Source organism: Sinocyclocheilus grahami, unplaced genomic scaffold (assembly GCF_001515645.1).
Source record: "Sinocyclocheilus grahami isolate Dianchi unplaced genomic scaffold, SAMN03320097.WGS_v1.1 scaffold215.1, whole genome shotgun sequence".
Lineage (NCBI taxonomy): Eukaryota > Metazoa > Chordata > Actinopteri > Cypriniformes > Cyprinidae > Sinocyclocheilus > Sinocyclocheilus grahami.
Window position 1 is genome coordinate 612,545 of NW_015505394.1, and position 25,855 is coordinate 638,399.

Genomic DNA, 25,855 nt, shown 5'->3' on the forward strand with positions numbered 1-25,855 from the left:
TTGTTCTATTTGTGTTAAGTTATTTATAATAAGTGAAGTTTACTGCACTGAAGTCAGACTCATTTTGAATAATAAAGTTTGTTAAATTGTTAAATACCCTGCCTCCACTACATAGGCCTATGTTTGTCACATCATTATAAGTGTTTGATCACCACATTTGAGTTATTGCAAAAAAATGTGTTTTTGTATATATATTCTGTTTATGTAGGCTATATACTGTATTCCATATATAGTACTGTCAAAAGTTTGGAGACACGAATGGGAAGTGTGTCCAAACTTTTGACTATACTGTACTATAATATAGCCTACACATAAAGAATATCTTTTTTTACTCCCTAATATCGGTATCGGCCCCCAAAAAACCCATATCGGTCAGGCTCTAATCAACAAGATTTTTTCTACTGGCTCGGTCGGACACACACAGTCGGGCCAGTGGTTCAAATTTTTACTTGCCCTGCCAACATTTTCCCTGGACCTGCCACAAAAAAATAAAATAGTTTCTGTTATCATTGTTTTTGATCTGTTAACTTGTATTCTAATAAATAAGCTTATATGACACCAATATTTTAGATACCAATTAAATTTTACAATTCTCTATTTAAATTTCGATACCACCGCAAAAATCACTAGCCAAAATTAAACATAAATATAAAGTTTAAACATTATTAAAGACAAGTGACAGCCAGTAAATAAGAACAAATGAACAAATTACAATAGCACAATTAAATATAGGCCTATAGCACAAAAATAGAAATGAAATGATGCTTTAGGTTTTCATGTTCGTAGATGTTCAGGAACAGAAACTGAAAAAATCACATAAAATAACATTAGCATATTCTTCACTCCGTGTTGCACCTTGATTTTTCATAGCCATTTGAAATTAGAGGCAACCACTGCATTTTAATCTTGATCCAAACAAAGATGCTGTATACATGCAACACGAGCACTTTTTAATCTAAATTAAATTGTATAATTTCGAAATTTGAAGCAAAAACAGAATGGTTTGACTTCAGTTTTGTGAAACTATACATAAAAATATCTGCATGAAACAGCAGAGCTGAATGAGACGCAGATTCACTCTCTGCCAGCAGGTGGCGCTTAAAGCGTTTCCGCTGTGAACAAAGGAGCGCTGCACTTATGAACTTTAAGTGACGTGACATGTGGCCAAGTATGGTGACCCATACTAGGAATTAGTGCTCTGCATTTAACCCATCCTAAGTGCACACACACAGCAGTGAACACACACACACACCGTGAACACACACCCGGAGCAGTGGGCAGCCATTTATGCTGCGGCGCCCGGGGAGCAGTTGGGGGTTCGGTGCCTTGCTCAAGGGCACTTCAGTCGTGGTATTGAAGGTGGAAGAGAGCGCTGTACATTCACTCCCCCCACCTACAATCCCTGCGGGTATGAGACTCAAACCCACAACCTTTGGGTTACGAGTCCGACTCTCTAACCATTAGGCCACGACTTCCCAATATGCATTATACAAGATGGCAAGATGAATAGAAAAAATACCATCTAAACTTTTCTAAAGTTCCCCTCAGACATGCATTCATATAAACTCCTACCACCCCTAATTGAATCGCGATTTGTTTAGCATCTCAACCGATTTGAATCGTCACATATTTGAATCGATTTTCAACCGGCTCGCGGTTAATCATTACATCCCTAATTTTGAGTAATAGCTTACGTCATTTTGCTTCTTAAGTATGTTTCATGATTTTAGAATATTTCGATATTTGTACTAGACGACAAGACAAATATACCAAGTAAGAAAACTATTTTTGCAATGCATGCACAGCTGATGTCAGCAGAAAAGAAAAGTAATTTCAGAGCAAGACTAAGTTAATACATTTTAACTGAAGATCACATAGAATTTTCTGCTATGGAATAACATGCACCAATTGACCAGGAACGTGCATTAAAAAGTAAATGGGGTCAAACTTGACCTTATGTTGCCTTTACGTCATTCTTTTACAGTATTTTTTGTCCTTGTGGACATCACTCACTTAGGTGGTTTCTCCACAGTGCGGTATGTATTGAAGGCCTGTAGCTGGTTCTGAACCGCACTGAGCGAGTTAGCGAGCTGACGATCATTAAGGGTAACAATGGTTTGTTCAATCCACTGCAGCAGCTCTGAGGCCAGAGTCTCGTATTTCTCAATCAGCTGATCTGCTTCGATGGCATAGTCCAGCACCTACAGAAACAAATACACCCCTATTCACTTAACAGAATGACCCACACTTACAGAAAAAGAAACACTTGTACACATGTAAACAAGGGTAGACTGTAATTCTCTCTCAATCTCCATGTACCTTGCCGATTCTCTTGCCCTCTACGGCAAGCGCCTTCATCTTGCTGAAGTAGTGGTAGTATGTAGCCACATATGTGATGATGGACTTCTCATCAGGCTGATCAACATTCACATCTAAAGAGCAAGAGATAAGACAAATACATCAGCTAGTTAATAATAAATAAGATGTTCATTCTTTTCATTTGGCAAATCTGGTGTTTCAAAATCTGAGTGTTTGAGGGTAGCTCTGTCTTTATTATCTGGCTAAAAATGATGCATGCATTTGCTATTTATGCCCATATATGTATCTCACCCTCTGGATCCAGTAGCTTGGTAAGACCCAGCTCCTTCTCTGCCACATTAAAGGCATTCTGCAGGTTATAGTGGGCATTAGAGCGCTTGAGATTATCAAAGTCAATCAAGTCTGACCTAAGAATGAGAAAGACAGCAAGAAAAAAATCAACAAGAAAGTTATTTTAAACTCCAAGAGAACATTTCAGTTTGTAAAAACCCTGCAATACACTTTTGCAAAAAAAGAGGGAAGCACTCCAACACTGCAAAGAGAGAGTGAGGGATTTTTTCCTTATTTAGGTCAACTTAATTTAACTTTTATTTTTTCTGTTCCTCTGCATGAAAAAACTGCAGAAGGAACAAAGCTGCTGGGCGACAGTTGAGAGGAAAGAGCAAAAATTAGGAGCTAGTGGGACTGTTGAGGATGAGAAGAACAGAAAATCCTACTGGGACCAATTTGTTTATAATGAAATTATTTCTTAGGAATAAGAAATAGGAAATATACAAACATACAAAATCATACAATACTGTACAATACACAGTTGGGACCTTATACATGCTTCTATTTTGCATTTAATGTCTTAGTAATAATAATTACAAACCATAAAAATCACTCTTTCGCTTTAATGACAGCAAGTTGTCCAAAAATATGGACTTGGAGTGAATAGGCTATTACACAATTTAAAAGTCTCAGAAATTGCAAATTTAGAGTGATTCTTTCAACTTCTGCATTTATATGCACTTCTGCAGAACAAAATTAAAATTCCAGAATGCCGCTGGTGGTTGAAGCCCCTAGGCCTCTCTGTATGTGTGGGAACATGCTGAAGAATGAAGGGGCATGGAGTGCGTGAGCACATGCTACTATGTGGAAATCGTAGTCATACCAAAGCTTGTCATGTGTTTGAGAACCAAAGCCTTGTACTGGTGTACTTGTATGACAGTGTGTGCGTGTTTGTGAGCTCAGATCGATACCTGTGTTTGTGCACTATGGCATTGAACGCTAGACCATCTCTCCAGCTGGTGGTAAAGTTGTGGACATTGACATTTGGGTACCTGAAAGGAGAGTAGCTTTCATTAGTACAGGACCAGAACTAGCATATTTAATAAAGCATCATAGACTCGCTCATTCACTTCATTTCTTTTTCTTCCACTCTTACCCTGCAGTCTTCATCTGACACCACAGCAGCAGAGCATCTTTGGCTGATTTCTTCTCCTTGTTGTCCTCTGTCTCAACGCTAATGTCTTGGATCTGTTCAAACAAGTGAGATGCAAAGCATGTTACTGTATAAACTGCATATCATTTCCATTTCCATTGATGCTGTCTTTGTTTATGTTCTATAAGCTGTTGAGTTTTGTATACACTACTGAGAATTTAACATACTGTAACCACTACCTGAATTTTTGGGAGTAAAATTAATTAATTTGTAGAATGCAGTTGTCACTCCTATAAATAACCAAACACTGTGTGTACTATACATGATTCAGCACTCAGAAAAGCAGTGACAACTCTGTTTAGCTATGTGTACATGGCCTTTAAGTGATTTAACACAAACAAGTCATATAATCCAATGAAATGTTTGCTGACAATCACATCTTTTACTGGTCTTTTATACACTACCATTCAAAAGTTTGGGGTTGGCAAGAGTTTTAAAATATTTTTTAAATAAGTATTTTATGCTCACCAAGGCTGTATTTAATTAATCCAAAAATATTTAAAATATTTGTATTCTAATTTAATATATTTGAAATGTGATTTATTCCTGTGATGGCAAAGTTGAATTTTTAGCATTGCTCCAGTCTTCGGTGTTTCATGATCCTTCAGGAATCATTGTAATATGATGATTTGGTGCTCAAAAACATCTCTTATTATAATCAATGTTGAAAACAGTTGTGGTGTTTAATATTTTAGTTTAAACTGTGATACATTTTTCAAAAGAACAGCATTTATTTGAAATGTAATTTTTATAACAATATTTTTACTGTCACTTTTGATCGATTTAATGCATCGTTGCTAAATAAAAGTATTTCATAAAAAAAGTCTTACCCCAAAATTTGAAGGTTGCGCAAATATGACTTTTCATATTATATTAATCACATTTACAATACTGTATATAAAATAAATGATTACTACATAAAATAAAATGGTAGTAGATAAAAAATTATTTACTCCAAATGCTTAAAAAGCTTTCGTTCCATCATGCTAACAGTGTGCAGCTCTAGATTCTATAGATCTGTATCACAGCCCAACAGAACTCTTGCCGAGAGATATCTTAAAACAGGCTGAAATATCGACAAACACGTACACTAACGCAGAACTTAACACTGCCAAGCTTCATTAAGTCTGTTAATAAAGTCATCTTGATCCAGTTCAGACTATATCCCTACAATCATTTATAATCTGCTGGGATTCATTCAGCAAAGAATGAAAAGAAAAAAGTCTTATATCTTTTGTAATTATGTCATTGCTGCAATATAATAAAACACAAATCAGCAACATCGTCACAAACTAATCAGAAGCAGTGATGAAACACAGTGTGCAGTCCGGATCAGTCTGCTTTGATAATTAGCATGTTTCAATAGAAGTAATTTTTAAAATTTTTGAAAATGTACAGGCCTATCAAAAGGGCAACAAAGTGGCAGACAAAAATATGCTAATTATACTTCATTGTGAATAGATGACAGACTGATACAGCAAAGAACAAACAAATAAATAAATAAATAACAGAACTGGGTTAAAAGAAGACAAAAGATCACAATAATGACCGATAATCACACACTCTGCCTAAAACCTTTTTTGGGATCAACATGTATGTCTATGAGTCAAACTCCCAAGTCAGGATTATATTTAATATTGTGGGCTGCACTACACAATTACAACCAGTGCACCAAAACATTGGCATGAACACTGATTTAATTAAAAACAGGTGATGCTGTTTCTTCAGTGACAAGTAAAAGATGCCATTTCTCTGGCTTAAAGTCTCCACCTGTCTGTCTCTCTATCTCTCACACCTCTAATCAAAGCCACGTCCTCTTACCTGGAAACGGAGAATTATGGTCCAAATGAGTCCAAGTGTGAGGCGGTGGTTTCCATCAACAATGTCATGAGAACCCATATTCTCCAGATGAACCTTTTGTTCCTTCAAGAATTGCAGAGCCTTGTCAACGTTCTCCAGACAGTGGATGCGCATACGGCCCTTGGTGGGCTTTGGCTGAGTGAGAGAACAAGGTAAACAAATGTAATAAATGAAAGTGTACTGATTATCACAGCAACCCAGCGTTTGATTGATAGAAGGCCAGAGGAATAAGAATATCTTATTCGGAATAACAGGCTTATTAGAGATGGATACATGGATAGATGTATGCAAGGATGGATGCATGTATGGCTGGATGGATGAGTGAATGGATGGCTGGATGAATGGATGCATGCAAGGACGGATGCATGCATGAATAGACTGATGGATGCACAGATGGATGAATGGATGGATAGATACATGGGTGGATGCATAGATTAATGGATGGATGGAGGGATTGCTGACCAGTTGTTCCCCAGAGAGGACCTCCAGCAGTCGGATAAGCATACGTCCATCGCGGAGGTCAGTGTAGAGGTCACCAATCCTGCAGGTCACGCGGCCCAGGTGAGAGTTCACCCATTTAGTGAAGGTCTTCTTCTGCACCGCTTCTCTCTCATCTGGAAGAAAAAAAGTAAAAAATAAGTTTTAAAAGGACATACTGAAGCCAAACCTGTGAATGCATCTAAAAAAATTATCTAAAAAATACACATCATGTAAAAAAACAAAAACAAAAACAAAAAAAAACTCCATAAATGTTCCTGCTACATGCCATGTCAGGTCATGAATGACATGCAGTGACCGAGGATTGACTGTAACTCTAAATTCTATTAAAGCAACTCAATTACTGCAGTGCATTGACAGTTTGACTGATGGCTGCCCACATTAATCAGAGCAGACCTCACTCACAGCCAGCCAATTACATGACGGGAGGGGTGGGACTCCACAGCAAAAAGCATCGTATGACGTTATAAAGCATGTATATATAAAAAATGTGTATCTGCTCATAAGATTGATCAATGAATGATAAAGACAGACAGAAAAAGACCAAGACGGACAGGAAGAGAACAGGAATGCTTAATATGACTGCAGACAGATGAATGTCTAAGGAGCAAAGAAGTGTGCAGCATTAGCGTGCAGGAAATGTGAAAGCATATGGGGCTGGTCAGTAAGAGGCTCAACCGAATGCTGTCATCTGAATGACCTTTACTGAGGAAGAGCAAGCTGTTTATCACAAATACTACTACATGCTACCCCTCACTACCACCTATATTCAGAAAGACTGAGCGAGAACTACTGTGTTGTGTCGCATGCACTAATACAAGAAGATAATTCCTGTGACAAGTTTAAATGAAGCATGGTAATTTAATTGCTGATGAGAAAAATGTCACGAGCACAAAACACCTCAGTCATTAAACAAACACGTAAATGAAAACAAAAAGTATTCTCGTAGCTTCGCAAAACTGAAGTAGAGCCACTGATGTCACATAGACTGTTTTACCGATGTCCTTACAACGTTTCTGGACCTGGGAACATTACAGTTGCGTTGCTGTCTATGCAGGGTCTGAAAGCTCTCACATTTCATCAAAAATATCTTAATTTGTGTTCCGAAGATGAACGAAGGTCTTACGGGTTTGGAACGACATGAGGGTGAGTAATTAATGACAGAATTTTTCATTTTTGAATATTCAGCTTTGTGATAATTACGGTTTAAATACCAAATGACATATTATAAGCCTATAATTGGAATGTTATTTGTTGTATGTTAAAAATGTTAAAAACATGTTATTTCATGGTTTTGAAGAGGCAGAGACTTATATTAGTTGCATTACATGTGGCTGTAGTAATCTTAAGCCACAGTCAAAAGAATTTAGAATAGAGAACAGGGCTTGGTCCTTTTGCTTCCACTGATATGATCACACTCTCACTCGCCTACAGATTCGTTCAGGGAAATGCTCCACACAACTGAGGAAACCTGTTCTGCTGGCCACCGACACTGAGAGGAGGGACGGTGCTTTCAAGCACACAAACACGCTTACATGCAGATAATGGCAGAGAATGCTCCGCTTTACTGGTTGGAATGCACAGACCTGCACAGTACTGAACAATGATGTTTTAATTACATATGAAAATCTATTCAAATTAGAACATTTTGTGTGATCAAATATTGGAATGCCATTTCAGAATATAACTGCCAGTAGTAACTCACACACCCACACACTACATGAGGTGTCCAAGGGCATTGTGCTTTAAGAGAATAAATATTTAGCTTTTACCAAATAAAAAGAATGTGTATTGACCAAACAGGCCTAAAACTGCAGTGAAGGGTCAGTGTGTGTGTTATCAGAGTTGTGGTGTTCTGGTACTTTAGCCTTCATCTGTTTAGAAATGAGGAGACCTTGAGCATTCCACACCAAGGAGGAGGACACACACACACACACACACACATAAAGGAAGCAGAAGGGAGTCTGAGGACTGTGACCTGCTTTACAATGCAAATAGGAACAAGAGGGTACAGCAGTCATTTGACCATTAAGATGGATGGTCAATATGAACAGATAATCAGTAAATGCCTGCCTGGTATTCAGATTGCAGGGATGCAAACTCATCATGGGTGAAAAAGGTGAGAAAGACAAGCAACCATATAGAGATGACATTAAGAAATGTGCCAAAAATCCTGGTGGAAAATAAAAACTTTTAAGATGACAACTCCATGAAATTACCATTATATCCAGTAGATGGAAGCAGAGGATCACTCATCAGCTCAGTTGCAATTTCCACTCCCTAATTTTCACGTCTTGATTTTGAATTTATTATAAAATTACTATTAACAAATTTTAGTACTGTACTGAAGTAGTATAGCAAGTACAATTAAATAATAATGCATTAAATGTTTTTAAATATATTTAGATTTTAAACATTGCCTTAAAAAAGACACATTAAACTGAGTTTTAGTTTTATCTTGAACTGTAGAAACTGCTAAATATTTTCAGGCAACACAGACTTGTTGCTGTTGTAGTTTTGTTACTCTGAATTTAGACTGCATCACTTAATGCACAGGTCTATTTTTGACATTGGCTTGTCAGATCGTTTGTTCCACTCAGAGCTACAGTTATCACTGTCAATCATAGCAATGACTGGCAGAACAATTTAGCGGATTCACTCGTGTAATTTTTTACACTCGCATTTGTCACTCCTGAAACAGTATACATGGACGTTCGGTCCATGAGCTGCCCCTGGAACTTACGTGATCAGCAACCAGCCGTTTTTTGTCTTATTGCAAGTCGTCTCTGTTCTGGATCACTCACTGTTAATGGTGCACAAACTATTGTCCTCAATATTGATTTGGGGGTTTATATAAATGTGTTTCTGAGGGGAACTGACCGTCTTCAGAAAAGTTTACGTGGTATTTTCTTTTCATCTCGTCTCTGTATAGTTCATATTAAAGCAGTGTTTCAGCGCAGCACTGCTTTGTTTACAGCAGTACCCAAGGAAACGCTGTATCTGGTGTTCCAGAAGCGCCTCCTGCTGTTCAGAGAGTGAATCTGCATCTCATTCAGAGCTTCTGCTGTTTGTTTACTTCAGGCATGTAATATAATTTCACAAAGCTAGTCAGAACATTCTGTTTTTGCTTCAAATTGGGTTAATAAATCAAATTATGTATATGAAATTATATAACTAAATTATATGAAACAATATAAATTATATGTACATGAATTATATAACTAAAATTAAATAACTGTAATTACAGATTTAGGTTAAATAAAGATTTAAGTCTTAGGGTTGGGAATCTGAAATCGATTCCGATTCCAGAATCGGATACTTAAGCCCTGTTCACACCAAGAACGATAACTATAAAGATAACGATAAAGATAACGATATTAGCGTCCACACCAGCGAACGATATCGTCTGTGTATTCTTGCGCATGCGCGTCTGCCACTTTAAATTCTTGAGCTCGTTACAGCAGGATGGATTTTGATTGGCTGTCAATGTTTCTATCGTTCATCAGCTGGAAAAAAAACGTTCTGAAAATTATTCCAACGATATGGTTTCTCTGTGCCTTTATCGTTATAGTTGTAGTGTGGACTATGCTATTCTTTAATATTGAGAATGATTTTTATAACTATATCTTTATCATTATCTTTATAGTTATCGTGCTTGGTATGAACGGGCCTTTAAGGTCAGGAATCGGATACTTGTTGTCAAATTAAAATTTCGATTCCGCCTATCGATTCCTATGCACTTTTTTTTCTTCATCTGTGAGGACCGGACCTAGCGATCTGCCAGGACCTTGCTCGCTAATCTAGGCGCGCAAAAGTTTGGCTACATTTGCGATCAGATGCCAAAAAAGCTAAGTATAATATATGTGATAGCTAAACATGTTGCAAGAGAGGTGTCACTACCAACATGACAAAGCACTTTAATTTAATAGATTGTTAAATATCGCGAACACAATTTAAACACCAACGTGATTCTATTCCTAAATTACGATTCGTCTGTTTCATTCCTCAGCCTTTGACGTGTGCGATCAATGTTGTGATCACTTGGTTCGTCCGTGCAGTGCAAGATCTCACTAGTGTGATTTGAACACTTAAATTTGCATTAGCGCAGCCATTGACCTAAAGAGAGCAGCTGTCTGTCATGAATGAAACCGCTTCACAGTATCATTATTTCTGTGTTACAAACATTCAAATCACAGAAGTACTGGGATAAAAGTTTATAGTTCAGATATAAACTGTGTGTACGATGTTTATGGTAGTGATTAAAATAGAGTAAATCACCTTTTGAAGGTAATTTGATACTTCCAATGAAGATTATCGATTACATTGTTACACCAATAGGTGGCGAAAAGGGGCTGTTAAAATGCATTTGTCATTGAATTATACAAAAGGTTCGTTCAAGAACACTGATTCATCCAGTAATGAAACAAGTACATCTTGAGTGAGTCATTTAATCATTCATTCATAAATTACATTTATTTTGTTTAGTTGTCTAATGTTTTTTTTCTCTTCAGAATCATGAGAGAACCACAACTTCCATTGGGGGGAAAAAAGAGGCAGAGACTTATATTAGTTGCATTACATGTGGCTGTAGTAATCTTAAGCCACAGTCAAAAGAATTTAGAATAGAGAACAGGGCTTGGTCCTTTTGCTTCCACTGATATGATCACACTCTCACTCGCCTACAGATTCGTTCAGGGAAATGCTCCACACAACTGAGGAAACCTGTTCTGCTGGCCACCGACACTGAGAGGAGGGACGGTGCTTTCAAGCACACAAACACGCTTACATGCAGATAATGGCAGAGAATGCTCCGCTTTACTGGTTGGAATGCACAGACCTGCACAGTACTGAACAATGATGTTTTAATTACATATGAAAATCTATTCAAATTAGAACATTTTGTGTGATCAAATATTGGAATGCCATTTCAGAATATAACTGCCAGTAGTAACTCACACACCCACACACTACATGAGGTGTCCAAGGGCATTGTGCTTTAAGAGAATAAATATTTAGCTTTTACCAAATAAAAAGAATGTGTATTGACCAAACAGGCCTAAAACTGCAGTGAAGGGTCAGTGTGTGTGTTATCAGAGTTGTGGTGTTCTGGTACTTTAGCCTTCATCTGTTTAGAAATGAGGAGACCTTGAGCATTCCACACCAAGGAGGAGGACACACACACACACACACACACATAAAGGAAGCAGAAGGGAGTCTGAGGACTGTGACCTGCTTTACAATGCAAATAGGAACAAGAGGGTACAGCAGTCATTTGACCATTAAGATGGATGGTCAATATGAACAGATAATCAGTAAATGCCTGCCTGGTATTCAGATTGCAGGGATGCAAACTCATCATGGGTGAAAAAGGTGAGAAAGACAAGCAACCATATAGAGATGACATTAAGAAATGTGCCAAAAATCCTGGTGGAAAATAAAAACTTTTAAGATGACAACTCCATGAAATTACCATTATATCCAGTAGATGGAAGCAGAGGATCACTCATCAGCTCAGTTGCAATTTCCACTCCCTAATTTTCACGTCTTGATTTTGAATTTATTATAAAATTACTATTAACAAATTTTAGTACTGTACTGAAGTAGTATAGCAAGTACAATTAAATAATAATGCATTAAATGTTTTTAAATATATTTAGATTTTAAACATTGCCTTAAAAAAGACACATTAAACTGAGTTTTAGTTTTATCTTGAACTGTAGAAACTGCTAAATATTTTCAGGCAACACAGACTTGTTGCTGTTGTAGTTTTGTTACTCTGAATTTAGACTGCATCACTTAATGCACAGGTCTATTTTTGACATTGGCTTGTCAGATCGTTTGTTCCACTCAGAGCTACAGTTATCACTGTCAATCATAGCAATGACTGGCAGAACAATTTAGCGGATTCACTCGTGTAATTTTTTACACTCGCATTTGTCACTCCTGAAACAGTATACATGGACGTTCGGTCCATGAGCTGCCCCTGGAACTTACGTGATCAGCAACCAGCCGTTTTTTGTCTTATTGCAAGTCGTCTCTGTTCTGGATCACTCACTGTTAATGGTGCACAAACTATTGTCCTCAATATTGATTTGGGGGTTTATATAAATGTGTTTCTGAGGGGAACTGACCGTCTTCAGAAAAGTTTACGTGGTATTTTCTTTTCATCTCGTCTCTGTATAGTTCATATTAAAGCAGTGTTTCAGCGCAGCACTGCTTTGTTTACAGCAGTACCCAAGGAAACGCTGTATCTGGTGTTCCAGAAGCGCCTCCTGCTGTTCAGAGAGTGAATCTGCATCTCATTCAGAGCTTCTGCTGTTTGTTTACTTCAGGCATGTAATATAATTTCACAAAGCTAGTCAGAACATTCTGTTTTTGCTTCAAATTGGGTTAATAAATCAAATTATGTATATGAAATTATATAACTAAATTATATGAAACAATATAAATTATATGTACATGAATTATATAACTAAAATTAAATAACTGTAATTACAGATTTAGGTTAAATAAAGATTTAAGTCTTAGGGTTGGGAATCTGAAATCGATTCCGATTCCAGAATCGGATACTTAAGCCCTGTTCACACCAAGAACGATAACTATAAAGATAACGATAAAGATAACGATATTAGCGTCCACACCAGCGAACGATATCGTCTGTGTATTCTTGCGCATGCGCGTCTGCCACTTTAAATTCTTGAGCTCGTTACAGCAGGATGGATTTTGATTGGCTGTCAATGTTTCTATCGTTCATCAGCTGGAAAAAAAACGTTCTGAAAATTATTCCAACGATATGGTTTCTCTGTGCCTTTATCGTTATAGTTGTAGTGTGGACTATGCTATTCTTTAATATTGAGAATGATTTTTATAACTATATCTTTATCATTATCTTTATAGTTATCGTGCTTGGTATGAACGGGCCTTTAAGGTCAGGAATCGGATACTTGTTGTCAAATTAAAATTTCGATTCCGCCTATCGATTCCTATGCACTTTTTTTTCTTCATCTGTGAGGACCGGACCTAGCGATCTGCCAGGACCTTGCTCGCTAATCTAGGCGCGCAAAAGTTTGGCTACATTTGCGATCAGATGCCAAAAAAGCTAAGTATAATATATGTGATAGCTAAACATGTTGCAAGAGAGGTGTCACTACCAACATGACAAAGCACTTTAATTTAATAGATTGTTAAATATCGCGAACACAATTTAAACACCAACGTGATTCTATTCCTAAATTACGATTCGTCTGTTTCATTCCTCAGCCTTTGACGTGTGCGATCAATGTTGTGATCACTTGGTTCGTCCGTGCAGTGCAAGATCTCACTAGTGTGATTTGAACACTTAAATTTGCATTAGCGCAGCCATTGACCTAAAGAGAGCAGCTGTCTGTCATGAATGAAACCGCTTCACAGTATCATTATTTCTGTGTTACAAACATTCAAATCACAGAAGTACTGGGATAAAAGTTTATAGTTCAGATATAAACTGTGTGTACGATGTTTATGGTAGTGATTAAAATAGAGTAAATCACCTTTTGAAGGTAATTTGATACTTCCAATGAAGATTATCGATTACATTGTTACACCAATAGGTGGCGAAAAGGGGCTGTTAAAATGCATTTGTCATTGAATTATACAAAAGGTTCGTTCAAGAACACTGATTCATCCAGTAATGAAACAAGTACATCTTGAGTGAGTCATTTAATCATTCATTCATAAATTACATTTATTTTGTTTAGTTGTCTAATGTTTTTTTTCTCTTCAGAATCATGAGAGAACCACAACTTCCATTGGGGGGAAAAAACTAAATTTATCCAGAATCATGCAGTTCTATTTTGCACACAAACAGCTCTTAAAGAGCCCAGTTTTTATGTAGCCTGTTGATTTTTGTTCATGGTATTCAGCTCCAATAAATGGTTTGTAAAAAAGAGACACATGATAAATGTTTGATATCATTATTTAATCACATTGGAATCGAAAAGAATCGGAATCACAATTGATAAAATTCAAACGATACCCAACCCTAGTCAGTCTTTATTTTTCTTCTTTTTAGGAAACAAATCAAAGAAAAAATAAACAAATTCTATTGTTCCTAATATTCTGTATGTTGCTCAAAAACAAAATATATTGTGTTTAGCGGAAAAACTATTATAATTTTTTTTTACCCAGTCATTTAAAAATAACACATTTTAGAGCTGTAACGCAATACCGTGATATTTTTGCTTAAGGTATATACCATCAAAATCTCAACAGTACTTTCAACAGTAATGCCTGTGATTAGCTGCAATACTCAACACCGCAAAAAAAAATTGTAAATAAACTTGTGGTTTAGTCATTCGAAACCAGAGCGTGCACGCAAAAACACACAGGAGCATTTAAAAGAGGTTGACTACAAGCAGGTACGGAATTGAATTAATACTAATGGTACTGTAAAAAGACCTCCTTTCTCATCAGATCTACACAAATCTCGCAGGTGGCCTATTTTGATCTTAAAGGTGAGTTCTCACAGAGTTCTTCACCGCATCGATGAAATTGATTTACACACACGCATCTGTCTGCTGCCCCTTTCCACACTGATAGACCTCATAGTTACAGAATGGACTAGTGTACACTAGGTGGGGGGAGTGAATGTACAGCGCTCTCTCGCACCTTCAATACCACGACTGAGGGGCCCTTGAGCAAGGCACCAAACCCCCAACTGCTCCTCGGGCGCTGCAGCATAAATGGCTGCCCACTGCTCCGGGTGTGCGTTCACGTTGTGTGTGTGTTCACTGCTGTGTGTGTGCACTTTGGATGGGTTAAATGCAGAGCACTAATTCCTAGTACGGGTCACCATACTTGGCCACATGTCACATCACTTTTTTTCCCTTTATAAAGACCTACATTACACAATGTAAAATCTCTGATTTATATTAGGAGGAGGTAATGAGATGTGATCTGACAGTCCAGAGCTGTTCTCAATACATCATAACCTTTTGGGTGGTTCCTCCAGCCTGTGCTGAAGGTCAGGACTATTTTACTACTATTTTTCCTAGAAGTTTTTCAGTCCACATTGTTTTGAAGAGTCTTTCGGCACAGTCACAGAGTTCAGTGTCACACGTGACTGATGATCTGTGTCCCCCTTTTGGAGCAGCTCACGGTCACTGATGTAGCTCAACAATCACTTCCTGTTTGTTGCTGCCGTGTGGTTTGAGTTTGAGCTCCGTCAAGTTAATTCTTTGTCGTCCCATTTTTTATCTTAAAATCAATTTTATACATCATCCTTTTTCAGTGCTATAACGTGTGAATATATCCCCTATCGTATTCTACAACAAAAACATCATGATGCATTTCACTTCATGTTTCCAAAAGTCTAGACTGAGATCTTTAATTTTGAGACTTTAAAGGACAGTTGATGTTACAGTGAAATAAGTGGCAATTCATGTTAAAAAGGCTGCTGACTCTAGGAAACTATTTTTCCATATATATTTGTGTAAAACAGGCAAAATATTGTTTTAAGGTGTTTTCAGTGTAAACGTTTCTTGTAAATGTCAACAGCTGATTTTCACTGCTGCTGGCTAATCCATCAATTACAGATTAACCTGAAAACACACACACACACACACACACACACACACACACACACACAAAGCTAAAGCTGCATCTTCAGGAGCTTCCAGTCAGTAAATGAAAAAAAGAAGCACAAATGAGATTATTGGCAGACAGGAAACCCATCGACCAATCAGCAGACTCACTCCATACAAGCTTTGCATACATCTACCAAGCCTTCAGAATAAACAAACACACAGTCTAGGAAATGGCACTTCCAATGACTACAAAGAGAGCCTTGATGTACAGGAGATGTATAAGCATGCGAGTGAGTGTGAATGACATCCATGTGAATTGTCAGCACACGCTCATCACCACATCTCGACACATGGCATACTGAGGTGTACGTTTCTGATCTGAACCACATTAAACAGCTTTTAACCAGATCACAGCACACACACACACACACTCACAACATAACTTGTGTACAGACAAACAGCTCTGTGCTCATTACTGCATTGATGTCACCCGTGCTGATGTCAATCTCAGACAAACCCGTTAACATAAAAATGTCACATGGATATGTACTTAGATTTCCTCACTAACAAACACAATGAGCTCATGTTCATTAACTTGCATGGCAATATTCCCAGTATAGAGAAAGAGTTACCATAGAAACATAAAGGTCACTACAATATGGAAAAAAGTCTGTGGACATTAACAGCGTCTTTTGAAGGTTAAAGTCTAGCTAGTTAACATTGGTATAACACTAGCAAAATGATGAGAAAACAAAGTGAATCATTTAACACAGTAAGCAGAAAAGGTAATAGAAGGACAAAATGAATTTCTTAACACTGCATGCACACAATATTTAGACGAATGACATTTCTCAGAACTTCCTGTTAAAGTGTGTGTGTGGGGGTATACAAACCCTGACGATGCATATGCATCGAACTTGAAACATGAATTTTGAATCGTGAATCGTCGATTTTGGACAGTAATCGATTTAAAACGCTAAGAATCAAATGAATAGCGATTTCTATAGTGATTCAATGCATTCAAAATATATACACATTAAATTACTACAAGCACGAATTAATGGAGACCTTGAACAGTGTTCGTGCCCTCGCATCTCTTCTTCACGCGCTCCACTATTTACCGCCTGTGACTGTCACAGGATTGCGCTCGCGCTCAGTTCGTCTCAATGACACATTTTTTGAGCAGCTGATGTGTGATCTCTTCTTAGTGAAGTAGTTTTACTTTTCTGTAGTTTTTCAATGGCTCTCGGTCATACCGACGACATTAACGGAGCAGTCGAAGGCTGCACATTTATTGCATGGACAGAGCAAAAATTTAAGTGTCTAAAGCTTACGCACAGTTCCATTGAATGATAAATGTGTTTTAACAATGTACGAAGGAAACTGTTAAAATAACCACAGCATTAACCACAACCTTGAAATAAGAGCACGAGGTTTATCAGATGCAAGTGAATGTAGTGTTTGTTGCTATAGCAAACAGACATCGGGTGCGTTTTCTTTCAGAATCATCATTCGCCAATGGAGTGGAAAAGTTAAATACTATAGCATTTTTTTTATGAAAATGAGATGCTGTTTTCACACTGAAAGAGAAGTGATCTCGCGCTCATAGAACTTAAGATGTGCCAGGCTATATCTGCAGCTAAACTGAAACTGAAACAGAATGAACTGAAACGTTAAGACAATAAACACAATAAATAAAATTTATGAATGATGCAGTGCTAATTTATATATTATTTAGTACAGTACAGAAACTATAAAGTATACCTTTTTCTGTGCAGAAAATTTTAATAATTGTTTGTAGTATATAAAACGATCATAAAATTGCCATTATAGATTACAAATGATTGATTATTGTCCAGCAGTGTATTTGATTTGTTATAGCCCCTGGTGTGATAAAATGTTAGCCCATACATAATACTTTTAAAGCTCTTTTTTTTTTTAAATCTTGGCTTACATAAATTTCTACATATACCATGTCATGCCATAGCATCATTAAACTAGCATCTAACAATGGACAAACGTGGGTTTTTTTCTGTAACCTATGGTTCTCTAATCATAAAGGCTGCTGTGTAATTTGCCCTGACTTAGCATTTAAATAATTTAGGGGAAGCATTTAAATAATCCTGTGAATGCACTTAAATAATGCAGAATCGAATCGTTAATCGAATCGAATCGAATTTAATTGTCAATCGAATCGTTCTGAATTTGCAAAAATCGTTCTTGAATCGAAAACCTATGAATCATGAATCGAATCGATTCGCTGACTACCCAAAGATTCACAGCCCTATTAAAAAGTGTATAACTATCTGTACATAAAAACAATAGAAGTCTATGTAATGTCCCCATTTAGATAGCTAAGCAAACGTGTGTGTCTGTGTGTGTGTGTGTGTGTGTGTGTGTGTGTGTGTATTTGCAAATTCCACAGTAGGCTGGTCGTGTTGTGACAGAGCTGCTTTCCCGAGGTGATGTTCAGGAGAAACAGAGTATGAGACAGAGCAATAGAGAGACAGCACAGCCACATGCCTGTTGACACGGAGCTCAAAACTTAAGAGAAACCTCTGATGGTGTCCCGTGTCAAATGTGAACACTGGACAAGTTAACTGCTCTAATCCTCCTCTTGCATTCTTCCTCTTTCATCATCACATGGAAATGTCCAGATATTTTGTTGCTGCTCCACTTGTGATGCTTCTGTCTTGTGATCCAAATCTTGTGGTAACTGACATTTGTTTTGAGCGTGTCTGTGTACTAGTAATATTAGGTTAGCACGAACTGTTCTGCACCGCACTACTATAAGCAGGGTCGTGCAGAGACCTTTGGAGGGGCAGGTGCTCAAAGTATAAAAGGGGCACATGGAGCATGGCTTTTAATAGGGCTGTGCTCCTTGCTGAGACATGTATCGAAACTGATGCTTCTGTATTTATAGCAGCAAATGCCGTGACACAGTTTTGAAAAAGAAACACAGAACAGAAAAGACCATTTTAAGTTAAATAAATAGTTCTTTGCACCTCTTAATCACTCTGAAAATAGAAACTGAATTAAATTAGGCCTATTATTATTATTGAGTTTACAGGGTATGGTGGTTTTGCTGTTGTAAACACTACTGTTGTTGTTGTAGAAAAAATATTTCTGTCTTATTTAAAATAGAATTATATTATAATCCTGTTCTGAATTTATTCATTTTTTTTTATTATAATGATGATAAAAACAGGATTGATAAGTAGCCTGTTTTATCAGGGTTGTGATAATTATTTTTAAGGCACTACGTTTTTAAAATACTGTAATAAAAAAAGTTTTGTTCGTTTTTTTAGTCAGATAACAAAGACAAGACCCCTCGACACCCTTAAAACTTTTCCCAATCAAACAGCAAGAACGAAAGAGAACAGGCACCTTTGTTTATATTGCTGTGTGTAGAACGTTTTGTTTGTAGAATATTAAAACCTGAATTTTTAATATTTAATTTTAAAGAAATGTAATTTCGTCCCCCGCACTTTATTCGGGCAGGTGTGTCCACGGTTTCTAGATTTAAATTCAAAGAGACAGTATCGATAGTCTATGCATGACCTGACATTTTATTCGTATCCAAAATGAGAAATGAATATCTGTAGCGCTCAACACTCTCATGCAGTGTATGTTTAATTCATACTCGAAGCCGGAGGGCGCTCTCGTGCAGAAAGTCCAAAACAGACTCATAGAAGGAATGACTTATGACGTGCAGTAAACCCTAATATGAATAAAATCATCTGGCTATCGCTGTAGCTGAGCTGAATAAAAAGCAGAAAAAAACGTGAAGACAATAAACACACGATTGCGTAAATATACGGTTTATGCGTGTTTTTCAAGTTATCTCAGGTAATAAATAAACCCCTGTGATAAAAATGGGGAAAAGGTGCTCGTAGTAGCCTTTATAAACCGATCATAAAATTGACATTAGGAAAATATTGAACAAAAATATTATAGCCCCTTGCTGCAGTTAACCTTACTTCCACAGGCTACAAACAGCAATATAAACAACAGCTGTGCATGCTCTCTTCACACAGTTTTTGTATCATAATAATAATTTAATAATATAAGTATACAAGCACACCGCTCCACTGAGAACTCCACTTACCGGCAGCCGCGGACGTTATGAAGGCATCCTGGTAGTGCGCTACATTAAAGCACTGTTGCAAACTCTCGCAAGACAAATAAGCAACCGCTGCTTCAAAAACAAGCCCAAAACAAGCCCCCTTTTTTTTTGATGATTTATTATCATCAATAATATTTATTATCAATTATTTATTACCAATAAATGAGCCTGCAACATTTCAAACTGAAACCACTCTTTTATCTGAAAAGCAAAAACAGAAGCTATTTTACAAAAATCAGCAAACTGCAACAAAAATGGGAACAAAACTCATCTCCAATCACCTGTGAGCAGAATAGGATTGGAGAGATGGAAAAGGAGAAAAACACAAGAGCTTCAAAGGGGAGCTGTAACATAGCCACATATGTATAGCCTACTAAAATATAGGCCATTCGAAACATATTTACTCTTAGTATTAGTATAGGACTACTTGTTTTTTTATTACAGCACCGTGATAATTAATACATTACAAAAACAGTGTAAAAATAAAAAATAGGCTAAAAGAAAGTCATCCCACTCCTCAACGTCTACTTCTGTCATCGCTTGGATTACAGCGTCACGGCACGTGCCTTCTTTTTGAATGTGATTTTCTCCAATGAGGGGGAGGAACATTTGGCAAATTAAGCTGCAGCACTTATATTATCGCACTGGTTGGCTATTAACTCAAGCAGACAGAGTGTCATTTAATGCATTGGAGAATACGTCGAACATAAATAAAGAAACAAAGTTGCTTGTCAGATTTCCCTAACAAGTAACCATATATTTTTTTAAATAAGCCCAAAAAACCACAACTCGCGATTTTTTCACGCAACTTGACAAAAAAAAGAAGCCCAAAGTCGCGTATAATACGCAGACTTGGCAACTATACATTAAAGGCATCTGAACGTGAGGGATAGTTCCTGGTGAGATTGTCAGGTGAAAGGTCATCATCATGTGGATAATTTTATTTACGAATAAATTATTATTCATTCGTTTTACTAACAGTTAGATTGGGCAGGCCTTCACAAAATGGTGTTTAATTACAAAAAAAAAAAAAAATTGCCTTGACAAAAGGGCACTTTGGGCATCAAGGGGAAAAGGGGCAGGTGCTCAAGCACCCATAGCACCCCCCTCTGCACATGCCTGACTATAAGCAGCTCAGGTATGTCTGAAAGCTGATGCAAATCTGGAGTTTTTATGCACTGGCTAGTGCAATATTGACAGCACACTGACAGAGGTATTAAAATGTGTACACAACATATTTATCTGTAAACACACACAACACATATGCACATCTTTATACCTCCACTACTGGGTAATATATTGTTTTGAGAAAACAATACAAGATCACTATGCAAACAATAATTGGAATGCACTAGCTCGGATGTCCTAAAGATAAACTCTTTAAACTCAAATATCTGCATGTTTTCATGCTGAGATGTCATCTCACTTTGTATCTGTGCTGGATGCAACAAGCATTTAACTGCAACATTTTACAGCCATCTACACAAAGTCAAAGCTAAATGTCAACTCAGAGGGTTTACTCATGTTCTCCTATGATCCACACCTATTGATGCCTTGTGGTAGCTGATGTCTGTTTGTTTGTTTTACAGCTTGAGGCTAAACTTAATTAGCCTCAGCAATAATAAATAATATAAAATATAACAAAAATTAATCAACAAATCAAATCAACAGAAATTAATTGATATAACAGTAGTCCATGGAGAAGATATAGCTATATATAATATAAATATTATAATATAATATATAAAAATAGTAGAATGTTTATGAATTTTTTTTACTGCAACTTCCACTACCGTTAAACAAAAGATTAAGAGTTTAAGATTGTTTTTGTTTTTTAAAAAAAGTCTCAAAAGCTCACCAAGGCAGCGATTATTAATAAAAATAAAGTAAAACAGTAATACTGTAAAATTCTATTACAAATAAAAAAAATCACTGTTTTCTATTTTATTTTAAAATGTTAATTATTCTTCTGATGACAAATCTGAATTTTCAGCTGCTATGATACATCTATTTTTTTCAGGATTTATTTGAAATATAATCTTTTTTTGCAACAATGTAAAAGTTTTTACTGTCACTTGTGATCAAGTGAATGCATCCTTTCTGAATACAAGTATTACTTTCTTTCAAAAAATATACAACATCAGACAATATCTAGTATTTAGCACTAATGAGTAAAGGAGAAATGAATTAAAATAACCAGAACCTGACCCAAAACCAGAGTGACTCCATCTGGAGCAAGAGTGTTTTAACTTGGATAATACAATGAAATCATAATAAACAACAGAGAATGAGAATTAGAGGAATTCAGATAACAACACACTGAACTGTACAATAACAGACATTTAAACTCACAAATCTCACTTGCTGAATGTTAACAACCAAAACATGTTACACACACATTTGGTAGCAGTGGTGTAATTGCTGCTGTCCAGCTGCTGTTTGAGCGTGCTGTGGGGAGCCGTATGTTCTATCCTTACATCTCTCTCTCCTGTCATTATTGTTAACCCCTACATCTTCCAGGCCTTTTTCTTCTGCTTATGTTTCTGCCCACATTTTCATCTCTGATCACTAATCCCAACAGTAGCAACCCTTCGCTGTTGTAATAATGGCCTATAGAGCGGAAATGGGCTGCCCCACCCTACGTCACTGAAGGAATGTGGGTAATTGAGTCCTGTGACAGTTTGACAGCCCATTCCTGAACTATAAAGAGGCTACAGCAATATTCAGCGTAAGCTTGTTTTTAAGACTAATTAGAATCAGTGATGTCTGCTTGTATTTTAATGTTTCAGCTAGGAATGTTCATTTTAACCGGTTAACCGTTAACCGACCGTAAGAATTTTTTACCGATTAATACAATCAGTTAAACTGTTTAAAAAGTCATTTATTTATTTATTTCTTTCAGTAATTTATCAAAATATTTAAAAAGGTTTGCTGCATGGTTAAAAAATGCGTATTATTTCATTCAGAAATAGGCCTAATGCCAACGCGAAATGTTTACAAACATTATAATAAACACTGTAAACATAGCTAGGCTATTTTAGTTCCTCTCACGCCACAACAAATCCTTTCAATTAACAGTATTTAGAAAAGAACAAGAATTAAAAATATAAGAAGTTATAAACGACAAGCCAAAACAAATTAATTTAGGCTAAAACTAAACCGAAACCAACATTGGGGCTCTCATTCGACACAAAATCAAATGTTTCCGTATTCACAATGTTTTTGAATGCCAAAATATTATTTATTATGTAGCCTACTTCACTGGCGTTCCAATATCCACGTAAAACAAAATGTTTTGCATAACATCATGGCAGTACGGTGATAACGCTTAACGGGACAGATTTTACTACATATTTAAACTGAGCAGTGTGTTTTTTTCCATATGTTTGACTGACTGTATTTTATTATGATAATGAACATGCTTGCATTATCAAGGTAGCAAAGCTGTGTGTGCGCATGCGGCGCCGGCGCAATCACTTGAATTTTTTCCTTCTAACAGTGGAAGCAACTAACCTTTTAGTAATAAAGATAATCGGAATTGTAAAAGGTTTGCTTTTATTTGTGTACATTCACAATAAAAACAAATCTTTGTGCTTTTGTAAAATAAGCCTAAAGAAAAATAGGATGCCGCTTTCTGCCGTCTCTGGTTTCCTTTCACGCAGCACAAAAATGAACCGAAACTCTACATAATAGGCTACTTGTTGCACAGTTTTTCTTTCGTTTTCTTAATTTATTATTTAAGTAAAAATATATTTCTCGTATAGGCCTATTTATTATTATTATATTAATATATTATTATTATTTATATATATATATACAGCCTAGCTTTTGTATTTTTTCTGCGTGATGTGATGCATGTGAATTTTCATGTTCTGTTGTTTGCTGCACTTTTCGGATGTAAAATGAATCCCCGGGAAACAAATGTTAGTAGACTATTTTAAACAGGTCACAGACACTTATCCTTTCTAATTTAATTAAATTCTAATTTTAAATAATCTTGTCGGTTAACGGTTAATAATCGGTTAACGAGCGTCGGTTAGGAAAAATAACCAAAATGAACATCCCTAGTTTCAGCACTACAATATATGATGCAAACCAGTTTTAAAGGAAAATTTCACCTAAAATGAAAGTCCAGACCAATTTTCTCAGCCTTGTGACATTTCAATTCCCTAACACTTTTAGTGATTAGGAAAAGTCAGCCTGTTTCTCAAAGCTATCGTATGATTTCAGAAGACTTGAAATACAGTATATAAGTCGCACAGACCACTTTTATGGTGCTTTGTCATTACTGAAGGATAACAGCGCACAGACAACATAAGCTGTTATTGTACAGAAAAGAAGCTCAGAGGTTCATTGTCTTCTGTGTTGCACAGAAGGAGGAAAGTCATACAGGTTTGGAACAACATTCGTTAAGTAAATGATGACACAATTGTCAATTTCAGATGAACTATTCATTTAACTTTAAATCACAGAGGTGTGTCCTGTAATCACCTGATGGGCATGTGTAATGTGGCAAACATCCTCCTGCAGTGACTACTTCCTTGAAACGCTAAGTTGAAACGAAAAACCACCTAAAAAAAACTTCTTTTTTATTGGCAAGCATTTATTGTATCTAGATGAATGTTAAAATATTAAATATTAAAGGTGTTTCTACTAAAACAGGCACAACATTTTTGTGTGTATGGCATCAATTACCAGACCAAAGAACACACCTGTTGTTACAGTGAAGAGAACCAAGTACTTACACACACACACTGAATTACAGAGAAAGAATGAAGACACACGCACCTCTAATGGCTATAACTAAAAGGGATTTTCCACATGCGAAGGCATCTTAAATAGAAACCTGCCATCTTCATGTTTCCCCCTGACATCAGCCTTGCTGCAATGCTTTTATGCAGCAATGTTAATAAGACGTTTTCTAACTGTTGACTTACACACTTTAAAAAGGAACTTAGCTTACATATAGGCCCACAGAGAGGAAAAAACTCAGAACAAGCTGTCCGCCAAGACACTTGAAATAATTTTTTTACCCAAATTTGACTACATCAATACACATCCTTCATACTACTATTGGCTCCTGGCATATAAATTACTGCTAAACAGACATCATGCAGCCCTACTTCAGTTTGATTTCCTTTTGACAAACTGAAGGACACTTAAACACCATTTGTTTTCACCATTCACCATCTCACCAATGGGATTCATTTTCTAAAGGCTTTAAAAAATGTCAGTGATTTAAATGTTCTTTTTACATGGGATGCATTGCCAGCAGTACTTGAAACTGTTATTGACTGTTTCAACTGTTATTTCACCCAGAAAGCCAACAAACTCTAAATCCATTCATTAAAAAGGAGCATCAGGCACAGTGAGAAATTTACAGTATTCAGTAGGGGTGCAACGGATCGTAGATGATCGCATCGCGCCGCGTAAACATAAAACCATGTCTGCATTTATGATCGGAGAAATGACAAACAACAAGTGCTACTCTACACTGCCCAAAAAATTCGCGTGTGAATCGTCAGTGGCAAATTCTTTAAATATAAAAAAAACTTACTTACAGTCGTGAATCTTCAGTGGCAAATTCTTTAAATATAAAAAAACTTACTTACAGTCTTTGAGTCAGAATAGCCGGCATTGTAGTCTACTCTACCAGGATCAGGAAACAGTCCTCCATAATATGTGTTGCACACATCTGAATATTTGGGTTGAAGTGTTCTGGAACAGTGTTGTAAATACAACTTAACCACTGATTTCTAGTCGTGTCCATTTTTGGAAGGCCAAACATAGTAGTTTCGCTTTCACAACGAAACACAGCGTCACATACAGTGGCCTAGAGTGAGCAGAGGCTCAGGGCTAATGTGAGGAACGGCCGGAGGGCTAGAGTGAGCGGATTCGACGAAGGAGCATCCAGCGGGCTTGCGGCAACCACATGTGACGACCCCGGGCTGGACTCCGCTTCGTCCACGGTGAAAGCCAATCCGGCGATCCACAGCGCAAAGTTGT

General features: G+C 36.8%; 1 protein-coding gene across 8 annotated transcripts in view; it reads right to left on the reverse strand.

Moving 5' to 3' along the window:
* Nucleotides 1–25,855, reverse strand: part of LOC107596124 (spectrin beta chain, non-erythrocytic 1-like) — an 83,384-nt gene that overhangs the window by 19,179 nt on the left and 38,350 nt on the right. For all 8 annotated transcript variants that reach the window (XM_016286763.1, XM_016286762.1, XM_016286761.1 and 5 more), the window contains 7 exons: nucleotides 6,125–6,276; nucleotides 5,624–5,797; nucleotides 3,746–3,837; nucleotides 3,561–3,641; nucleotides 2,611–2,726; nucleotides 2,320–2,432; nucleotides 2,014–2,201 (listed from right to left, as the gene is read on the reverse strand). In XM_016286763.1, the coding sequence (XP_016142249.1) occupies nucleotides 2,014–2,201; nucleotides 2,320–2,432; nucleotides 2,611–2,726; nucleotides 3,561–3,641; nucleotides 3,746–3,837; nucleotides 5,624–5,797; nucleotides 6,125–6,276 (916 nt within the window). The remainder of the gene's footprint in view (nucleotides 1–2,013; nucleotides 2,202–2,319; nucleotides 2,433–2,610; nucleotides 2,727–3,560; nucleotides 3,642–3,745; nucleotides 3,838–5,623; nucleotides 5,798–6,124; nucleotides 6,277–25,855) is intronic.